At 32.2% G+C, this 11,273-nt stretch overlaps 1 protein-coding gene across 4 annotated transcripts; it reads right to left on the minus strand.

The window, feature by feature from the left end:
- Positions 1-4,093: 4,093 nt before the first annotated feature.
- LOC105672711 (uncharacterized) lies at positions 4,094-11,257 on the minus strand. 4 transcript variants are annotated; one of them, XM_067351398.1, is made up of 13 exons: positions 11,117-11,257; positions 10,665-10,921; positions 9,529-9,646; positions 8,824-8,970; positions 7,897-8,075; positions 7,312-7,518; positions 6,997-7,218; positions 6,586-6,778; positions 6,024-6,234; positions 5,374-5,680; positions 5,142-5,287; positions 4,686-4,908; positions 4,094-4,547 (listed from the first exon to the last, which is right to left on the minus strand). In XM_067351398.1, the coding sequence occupies exons 2-13, from the start codon at positions 10,728-10,730 to the stop codon at positions 4,332-4,334; spliced, it is 2,235 nt and encodes a 744-aa protein (XP_067207499.1). In that variant the 5' UTR covers positions 10,731-10,921; positions 11,117-11,257; the 3' UTR covers positions 4,094-4,331. The 4 variants fall into 4 exon arrangements, with proteins under 4 accessions (XP_067207499.1, XP_012223237.2, XP_012223238.2 ...); XM_012367814.2 differs by having other exon boundaries at positions 11,072-11,195; XM_012367815.2 differs by lacking the exons at positions 10,665-10,921; positions 11,117-11,257 and adding an exon at positions 9,738-10,005.
- Positions 11,258-11,273: the final 16 nt, after the last annotated feature.

Raw genomic sequence — 11,273 nt, forward strand, 5'->3', positions numbered from 1 at the left:
CGACGGATTATTGAATAGAATTTAAAAATATCCACCGTTTATATTTTTTCTCCACAGCTGCTTATTATTGCTATCGTATTACAAAAAAAAACTAATTATATATTAACTGTTAATCAGAAAAATTAAAATTTTCATTTTATTACCTTTATTGTCGGCTTCACGTTACAATACTCGATGTGTTCACACGTAGAAATCTCATTAACTATCTCGATCGTAAAATCCACTTAAGCTGAGCACTCCACGAATAATTTATAAAATCGGGATTGCCAATATGCTCGGCTTTAGCCAAGAATGGAGAATAATCGGGTGGGTATTACGGCGTTGACAAAGACTGACGTCAAAACTGAGCGGACTGAAGCAAGAAAAACCTATTAATGGCCGAGTAACGACTGTGCTCGTCATTGATTGAATAGAGAAGGTACTGTTGATCTTTCGGGTTGGACAATGTGACAAGTGCAAATAATTACGAGAATAGATACCAGATTGGGATACCGAAGTGGTGGATTGCGAAGCAAATCTCCTAGCTCTCTCACCCCGCTCTCGCATGGTCGATATCGTTTGACCCATTCCTGCCAAGCTGGAAACGGCACTTGTAATTCTGCCGTCTTCTGCCACTTCGCACTATATCCGTACTTTAGATATTTGAAAGCCCCGATTTTAGTCTTTTCGAAGATAAATCAAAATTATTTTTCTTTCTGCAAACTATAACAGTTTTGAAATATTTCTGCTAATTATTAATTATTTTTACGATGATGAAAAGTCACTCACTTCTAATAAAATTAGAAATTCTAAATACCTATTAGTTTAATAACTCTGTCCATTGTACAATAATATTATTATTGCCGTAAATAAACAGCATATGTAAGATATTGTGTAAAACACTCAAAATCTTAAAGTAATACATTTTTTCATGTGCATATTATCGATGATTGCTCAACGTTGCCAAGGCACGCATTTCGTATTTTGCCGGATATCGCACTTGCCAGTATCCTGAAATTAAAAAAAAAATGTCACAGTGGATCTTCACACACAAAAAAAAGAAATAATTATCCCACATAAATATTCGACTAAAAAAAAGTAAAACAACGTAAAAAAGTTCCGCGACAATTAAAGAAACTTTTGAAATCGCATAGATCAGAGGATCTTGCAACTTGGCAAAAAATAAATTCCGTATCGGTTCGCTTTGACTCATCTATTTTCGGAAAGAGTGCGTGCCACTGCGAGCGTGACGCGATATCGCGGGCGATCTTTACGAACGTAAAAGAACGGCAAATTAAAAAGGACGATTGGTTGAATGGGTCCCGGCGACCCCGTCATGAAGTCAAGCACCGACATCCGCGGAGAACCGGTGAATTGAAATTCGCTCGGGCCACGTGTCAGGTGAAGCACCCGGGGACGGCAACACGCACACGTGCGCTCGTGCGGTTCGTAACTGGATATGACGAAACACGAGGGGATTTTCACTGTCGGGTTATCGAAGGGCGATACGAGGCCGCGACTCTTACTCCACGTAACGCACTTGTGGATCGCAAACGGGGTGTAGTGTTTCGAAATAAGATCGGTTTCCCCATTGTCTCTCTCTCTCTCTCTCTCTCGTCACGCTTCTCGTTTTATTATAACACGGCGGAGAGCACCTCGTAACGTACCTTTCTAGCCTCATAGTTTTGATGTCTGATCAAAGGGACAATCTCTAATTAAAAATTTCAACAAGCGTGAAGAATGTTAAAAAGTATTCTGAGTAAAAATTTATTTCTCTCAAATTTTAATGACGCAGACGTATACCACTTTTGATTTTGACTATTATTTTTAACGCCAGTAGAGTTAACGAGGAGCATCAAATCGAATTTATTCAACGCAATCATTCTTCAAAAAAAAAAAAATTATCGATTCAATTTTCGAAAATGTGGTAATTATTTAAATTGATCGTATTGAATTTGATTAATTTGCACAAATAATTAAAGAATTTAAAATGTAACGATACATTTTATCAACGTATTGATTCGAGAAATGATATACTAATAGAAAAACACGTATAAAGGATGTATGAATAAACGAGGACGAGTATGAGAGACTAACGAGACATTGTGTCAGGAAGAGGCGAGAGGTCGACGAAGATGAATGAAATCGTTCCTGCCTCTTGCACCGCAGGGAATTCTTCTAGGAACACGATCGATGCAGCGGATGAGTTTTTTTTGCGCGATGTGCAGCACTCTGGACAATCCATGAAACGTCGCGAAACCCACGATATCAAAGGGCATATTTTAACTTAGAAAAATGCCGAGAATAACGTAAATATCATGCAACGAGAAATCTTGAGTCCAAGTAGAACTGTATCATCCGTTTACAAGATTACTATACGCGCCGGTTAACAAGTGAAAAAATTAAAAAATTAAAAATTAATGAGACACTTATTTGCGCAGTGACACACTATCTCGTCTCGGTTATTTCTAAAATTAAAAATAAATCGCGTTTTCAAATTGAAATTTAACAAATGCGAAAAAATGTAACGTGGAATTATAAAATTCTTAATTATTTAATTTTAATGTTTAAAATAATTAAATCTTTATTTTTTTAAATTTTTCTTATTTAAATAGTTGTTGAATAAATAATATGTTTTTTTTAAATATAGTTGTATCTACATATCGTAATAAGTAATGTTAATTTGTTATCAAAATAGTTGAAAAATGTAATCTGTAATTTGAAAGATTTCGACGCTTACCTTGTTGAAGACCAAATCTCCAGGACAGGCGACGGTCCATTCTTCACAGATGATGTATTGCAAATAGTCCAGAGAGTAAGGCAAAGTAAACACGGCGTGTTGGCGCTGGGTTTCGTTGTTGAACATTTTGGGATTTGATATTGAAGAGATTCCACCTGACAGTGGAAACGATGATTCAGCGATGAGACAGAAGTAACGATCGAGCAAAGCAATTCACGGACTTCATCTCATATCAATAAAAATTAAAAAATAAATCAAGATTAAAAAATTTGCATACATAAAGCAGTATATAATCTTAGGTGAGATCTCAAACTCGAATAATTTTTTATTTTTGTAGACGTCCAATTTTCCGAAGATACGGCACGATTGATATCAAACAGAGACTCATATTATATTACAATACTCGCAAAAAATACAACAAATGTGGAAGTTAACTTGAAAAAAAAAAAAGATATATAGTATGTAGTTTCCATTAATTTGTCCACTAAAAAAACAATGAAAATGTCTCAGCAAGCAATATTGCATCTCACAATGATTCTATGCAGTTCGATATTATTTTTTTTTTATATTATTTTCCAAGCCACACTAGTCTTTTGATTGTATTTAAAATATCTGAATGTTAATTATCTATAATTAAAATTATTTTTGATTTTTAAAAAATATTACAGATTGTTAAAAAACAGAAAATTGAATTACCTCTTGATAATAACAATTGAGGTAATTTTACTCGATATCACCGAGGATTACTGATATTTATTATATAATTGACGAGTAAACCTATCAAGATGTTAGAAAAATCAGTCCTTAACATTTGGCGCTCAAACACTATGCACTCATTTTTTTAAAGGTTTTGCCATCTAGCGGCAATGACCCATAAACACTTAAACGCGAGGGAGCGTCTTTTGACCATGAAGCGGTTCCAGGATATGATCGAATGACATCCTCTGGCCATATTTCGTAAATTGTTTCTTTTAAGTTATATTTCAATTAAAATTTAAGTTTTAACATTATAATATAATTATCTATTAGTTCTTGTTAAAAGACATATTTTTTAAAAAAGATTCTTTAATTAAAATTTTTTATATAAAATAAAATTTGAGCGCTGTCCTTATATCAGAAGTTTTCTTAAATCACAAAAAAAGATAATTTTTCGCAGAAAACTACTTTTATATGTAATTCTCTTTGCAAAATTAATATATTAAAAATTACATATATTTCGATATGCTAGCAGATTGAACAAATTAATATTAGTGAAGAAATCGATGCACAAATTTATATTAGTGAAGAAAAGCAATTCATCTTTCCGATAAAGTCGATCCAACGAGTTTTATAACTCACGTAATTTAAACACAATGTAATGTGTTTTCATAAAACTTTATAATACCTATTAAATATTAATATTTTTTCATCCAAAAGAAAAGTTATATATTAAAAAAATAGAATATTGAAAAACATTAAACATCTTACGTAAAAGATATTGAAATTCAAATGAGAGCAATGTTACAACATAAAAGAACTTGAAACAAACAATATCCTTTCCACAACATAAACAATAGTGTATTAACAAAAAAATATTCTTCAATTTCTTCACTAATTAAATTAGCCGCATCTTCTAAAAGAATAAAGTTCTTTTATTTTCTTGTAATAGATACAAAGCGCGTAGAAAAGCTCTATAATCGATCTCCAATCGGCCGCCTCTTTCAATTGAGAAACACTTATGTACAGCATCCAATTCTTTAATAGTAATTAACTCCAACATTTGCCTAATCGACAATGCCTTAATCAAACGTTCCTTGCAAACTGTACCGATGTTCTCTTTATCGTAATCCTGAAAATATATATTTATCAAATGTTTTTTTCTTTTCCTTTATAAAAAGGAGGAAAACGTTTTAAATAATAAAAAATTATGTTTTCTTATCCTGATCTCATATTATATTATTATAATTTAATATAGTTTTATACTCACTTTGAAGAGCTCTTCCAGATTCGGACTTCGTACTTTGCACAGTTTATCCATCGCAACTGCTACCGTCTGTCGTTCGTCGAAATTCAGAAAGGTTTTCTCGTTTGCCTCTGAGGGTATGTGTTGCATGGGAATTAAAAGTGGAGCTTTTTCCAAGTCTCTCTCGAGTCCTTCCACAGCAGTGACAAATTTCACATACTCGACAAAATCAGGTCCCACTGGATCTCTTTTTTGCAAACAAAAATAGTTTATAATAAGATAGCGAATACAAAAAAAATTTTTTAATTAATTTTAGTGGAAAATTAAATTGTTAAGTAATTTTTATATAAAAAGATCAATATAATGAATATTATATGGAATACAATTTGTTTGATATTTTAACAGATTAAAATATTGATATTTTTCTCTTGTATCCACTTCTTAAAATTAGCAATTCTAATTTTTGAAATTAGCACGTACTTCGAAGGCGCCTGATAAACTTTCGTAATTGTATCTACTTCAGCAGGTGACAAATTGCAACGAAGTTGATCCAGACTCCTGACAAAATCTGTCCTCGAAAGAACAAGGTGATTGTGTTTATCGTATTGACGCATCAATTCGAAAACCTGTGTGTAAAATAAAATCAATGAATTATTTTTAACTCAAATGATTCCTATTTCTACCAGTTAACGAGTAAATTATGATGGATTACTTTGATCCTTTCGCGTACGACTTTAGCTTTAATTTTAGCCAAAATCAATACGATATTAGTTTCGTCCTCGTGAGGTTCAGACGGCGGCTTTTCAGCATTGATTCTCTTTTTATCCTCCAACATTTGATGGTACAAAGGTTCCTCAATCGGCCGCGCTTCCAGTTCCTGCAGGAACCAAGTATAATTGAAACCCAGGTCGTCGTTATATCTTCGTTCCAGTGTAAATACTTCCTCCGAAGACAAAAGTATAGCTATCGAAGTAAGGACTTGTCTTAATTGAGCTCGCGTCACGTGACCGCGATTGTGCCTAAAAAAGAGATCCAATATTAATTTAATTGATTCAAAAATTAATTAACTTTTTAGTACTATTGATAGTAACGTTCTGTTAAATAAATAAAAAAGTATAAAGAATAAAGAGTTAACGCAGCGATTTTTCAGACAATTATTTCGCATTACACTTATAATAATCTTTTGAAAAAATTTACATTAATTTATAAAACAAATTGTTACAAGCTAGTTATAATTATTTATCTGTTATTTACTCTGATATAATTTATATATATCAAAAATGAAATAAAAATATTATTTATAAAATTATTTTATGTCATCATACAAAAACTAATCAATTAATAATTTTAAGATAAACATACTTGTCGTAGTCTTTGAAAAACGGCTTTAGAAAAATTTGCCTTTCGTCGACTCGGTATTTTATCCTCAGCAAGATATCTTCGCAGAGATCTCTCACACTTTTCGGTTCACATTGCCAATTCGATGTGCCTCTTCGCGGTAATTCAGCTATTTCTTGAGGCGGTGACTCCACTTTGAGGCATGGTAACTTATCAAGTCCCTTCACAGTGAAAACTAAATTAAAATAAAATGTGAGTTATAAATCAATAATTAACAAAAAAAGATATAATTTATAAACTAATTTATTACTTATTACAGCTATCTATTTATTCCTAAAAAAATGTTTCTCAAAAAACTTTTTATTTGTTATCTTATATTCTGCTATATCTTTTACTAAAAACTAAGTCATTTTCAATATTTTCTGATTAATCTAATTTGATTAATTTAGATATTATCAAAATATTATAACCAACAAAAAATATACATTTATAATTATGTTCTACAAATTTGTAGCAACTTGAAAGTATTCGTTCTCAGAAGATACTATTAAAAATTGCATTTATATCACAATGTATAATATTATACCTTGATCGATATCATCCTCAAATGTGCGCCAGCAAACGCAATCGGGATCATCTGCAGTCTTATAAAGCATAATTAGAGCATCGATTTCCGGTTCGACCAGCCACAAACGGCCCAAAGACGATATTTGAAGCGCAGCCAGTGCTCTTCGAAATTGCAAGACGTTTATACGACCGGTGTTCAAGCGGTCAAAGTCCTGTTATAATTTATATCGCTTAATTCACAAGTCATTAATAAATCCCGAAATCCATAAGCTGATATGAGCGTGCACCATATCTATGCGATAACCCGACGTGATAATATCAAGCTTGAATTATTGTAGAAGATAACATTGACCAACCCGCAGCATATGAAATTTCAACCGTGATAACGCTAATTAATCCGCGAAAGCATGACTAATCGATTGAGAATAACCTTGAAGAAATCATGGATTCGTATTCGGTGTTCAAGAATATGCCTCTGAATGCGTTTAATGACTTCCGGCGTAGACATCGTTTCTTTTGTCGGCTCCATCACCGGATGAAACACCGTTTGTCTACCCAACACTTGACTGGGTATGACTTTGCCGATTTCAGGTCGCGGGAGTTTAGGCAACTTGGCTGTAATTATTCGACCGGGATATTGATCGATCAGCTCCTGTGAAGCAAAATTACATTATGTTTTAATTTATTTAACTTTGTATTCTTTCTAGTAATCTAAAAAGAAAAGGAAAGAAAGTTTAAACTATACCTCACTAAGATCCATCGTTCCATGTTCGTCCAAATAGCACTTGGCTTCATCAATGGCTTTTATAAATGCCACATAATTCACAGTGTAGCTATCTTTGGCGAATCTCTTCACGAGCAAGGAGAACTCCTCGGCACCGAGAACGATGCCCAGAAATTTTAGTATCCGACCGAAATGGACGAAAGTGACTGTGCCAACGTTCTTCGCAATCTAAAAGTATTTATTAATTAATGAAAAACTGTTAATACACTCTGCTTTCTGTATTTTTGCGATAAATGCTCGCCGTATTTTTAATTATTTTTTATTTTTTTATATACAGATCTATTTGTAAATAAAAAATAAATAATGAAATTTTTTGGCAATAAAAAGTTAGAGAAAATCAATTATTAATCATTACATTTCTTATAAAAACATTAGTCATTAAATCATAAGCATTAGCTTATTCATAACTGGATAAAATTTTTAAAAAGTAAGAAATTATTATGTATATATAGCTTTCAAATACAATAGTTAAATATAGAATAGATTACAAGTTTGATGTGATATCACAAAAAGTGACAGTGACAGTGATAAATGAATTAAACGTACTAGCTCGTAATCTTGAAAATATGATTGAAGAGCAATTTTTCGTTTATTCGCCAGAATAGCAATCTGAGTAATTATCAAATTCAATTTTCGTGTTTCTGTGCCGCTTAAGACATTTACATGCATTAGATCTTCGCATTCTGAACCAGTCACGAGGGGCTTGTCTTTTCCAAAATCGGGGACTGCCATACATAGAAAATTTTGCAAATTTGCATAATATACGTAACTCAATTCGACTATTTAAACACAGAGATATATCTTGATGAATAATATACAATATGTAATATATGACAAAAGAGAGAAGATATATAATTCAAGAAAAAAATAAAGACAAAATAAGAAAAAAAGTAGATAAAATTTAAAATTTTATATACATTTTCAAGAACTCAAATGCCAACATTATGTTCATTGAATTTCAACAGTAATAAATTAAAACTTCTTCAATATTACAAGAAACTTTAATAATAAATATATAAATAATAAATAATAATAAATATAATATATTAATAATAAAAATATCATATTAAATTAAAATTATTCATTTATGAATAACCTATTAACTCGTTTGTGCAATATAAAATTGAAAAATAAATTGTTGTGTCTAGATCAGTAAACAGAAATGTTTGCTGAGAGACGGCGTAAAGAAGTAACGTTTTTTATGATAGCGGTTTCTCCTAACGGTATTTGAATAAATATGCTACGAATTAAAATTATTCTTCAGTATTCAAGTATATAGCTTATATCAACAGTTCATCGTTCTCTTTTAAGCCTTTCTGTTAACACATTATCTGAGAATCTCATGTAAGTGATTCAGATCTGTTTTATTTGTAAAATAAAATGTATTGACATTTAGCATGTAAATCGGAACAACAGTATTAAAAATTATCTTTGTATAAGGAATGTAAAAATTTATATAAAAGTTACTCTTACCACTGTCGTGAATAACTTCGCAAAATTGTGAATAATGAATTCGACCGTCCTGAATTCGAAAATAATCCGTCACGTCGCATATTTCTTTATCTGATAAACCAATTACGCCTTTCAGAGGTCCCGCCAAAACGGAAATAAATTTTGATTCTGTGGATTTAATAATTAATTACACATCTCATTTAGTCTTCTAGTAAAGTAGTGCAAATCAAATATATTTGATTACTTAAATATTCATATATTGCTGCAATTCAATTTAAAAAATTTTTAATTTTACTGACAAGAGAGAGCTCGATCAATATTCAAAATAAATCAACAAATACAGTACAAAGCTCAATAATCAAATATTTAAACGTTCAAATAATTCACAAATTCAAGTAATCTCGATTAAAAATCTTATTTTTTAATTTATTTCAATAATACCATTTGAATACTTACTGTCTTAACTTTGATTTTTGCATAAATGCGATATTTAAATAATCTTAAGTCTGCATATTGAAATGTTGATACATATAAAAGATGGTACATAAAAACTAATAAGTTTATAAAAAAGGTTGTAAAGCTAATGAAAACTCTGCAAACAGCTAATGCGTATTATCGATGACCTTCCATCGCATCGCGTATCCAGAAATAGTCACACCACTCGACAGCTAACTTTAGAAACGTCAGAAGCAATCGCTTGTCAGTGCCAATGTCCGGTATTTATACCTGATATTAAACAACGTTTGTCGGGATCCAGTGGTTTGTAAAACTCCCACAAATCGAGTCCAATGCGAAATACAACGGCTCGTATCTTATTGCAAGTACGCCTGACATCATGCAGAACCTAAAATTATTTTTTGCATTAGAATTGCCTGCAACAAATGTATTTTAAAAATCTAATGCATGATTTTCTCGGAAAATAGAAGGGAAGGAACCTCTTGTTTCTCCGGCATTTGTAATTTGTTCGCAGATCTCACAAAAATTTTGCGCAATGTTAAAACAGACTTGACAAAATTACGAAAATGCAATTTAATCTGAGACAAAAATCGATCGCGATGGAATAATATATAAGGTAGATGGAAAAATCCCGTGTCTTTTTTCTACACAGTCCAAAATAGTTTAAATGACAAAACAAAATAAGAAACGTTATATTTTCCAGATATAATGTTAAAATGTACGACTTTATCTCATATACGCTCGAAATTGTAAATTGTATTGATTTTCGCAATTATTCTAGCAATATTGTGCTGTTAGATTCGCATTTTAAAATAAACAAGTGTATAATAATAGATAAAATACAAATATCATACAACAAAAACATTTCTATTAAGTGATATTAAAAAAAATTACTTTATGAAGATAACGTTAAAATATATTCACGTTTCTTGACACACATAATGATTAACAAACTTTAAAATCAAAGGTTATCATTGATACAAAGTCAAATTAAAAAGATTAAACAAGCTGACAATTTTCCGCATCGCTCTCAACAGATGGCGCTGGCCGTGTCAACGCCAGCGCCGTGAAAGCGAAAAACATGTTTTATGCTACTCTCGCCCTAACCAATGCAACGCGAAATACTATATTGCTTCGTTTATTTTATCGAACATCGCGATGTCAAACAGCGATTGTCCGAACAATCTATATGAGCCATCAAATCTACTCGTTGAGAACGCTCGTCATTTTATTGATTTCTGAGAAATAAAAGCACGAGTGGAATGCTGGGAAATGTTGCAGCGAATAACACAGGTCTTTTTGGATCCTCTTTTCATTCGTCAACAGCGTTTCCTAGCATTTCCGTTGGCTTCCCCTTTTCCTGTTAATCCCCCACCACGTAACTAACTGAAATCTTTCATGCATACCGCTAAATCGGTCTTCTCTTCCTTTCCCTTTCTTCCACTCTTCTCCCTTCTCCGAAGATGACGCATCTCCCGCCATGCTCATCGATTAGAACGTCGATCAGGAACGAACACTTGATTTTATTTTGATCAATCGCCCCTCGTGTGTTTGCAACTTAATTAGCAATTTTTTTGGTAGACATTAATGGAGAAAAACTTGTCATTTCACATTTATTTGTAGTTTTCACCAACGTTCGTATACTTAATGCTGTGAAATTCATCTAAAAAACAAATTTATTAAAATTCCTATAAGTTGTTTCATGAATGATAAAAACATTCTTATTCGCATGAAAAAACAACTAAGAAATTTAAATAAAATGGGAGACGTTTTTAATTATTATTCGACATCTCGTCGAAGAGGATATACTTACAGATATCACGATTGTTTGGTTTTATTTCAGTACAGTAGAACTTACGCGTGCGGCTGTAAAAACTGAAGTGCGGGGCGCAGAGATACATCGTACAGTCCTGCATGACGCGCGTGCATTGGCGAAGCAGCACGACACACGAGGCATGCGCACTTGACGATGCTTCGCGCCTAAATCTCGGCGGAAACGCCGTTCCTCTTTTTGC

The sequence above is a fragment of the Linepithema humile genome, chromosome 3 (genome assembly GCF_040581485.1).
Source record: "Linepithema humile isolate Giens D197 chromosome 3, Lhum_UNIL_v1.0, whole genome shotgun sequence".
In the NCBI taxonomy this organism is placed as follows: Eukaryota; Metazoa; Arthropoda; class Insecta; order Hymenoptera; family Formicidae; genus Linepithema; species Linepithema humile.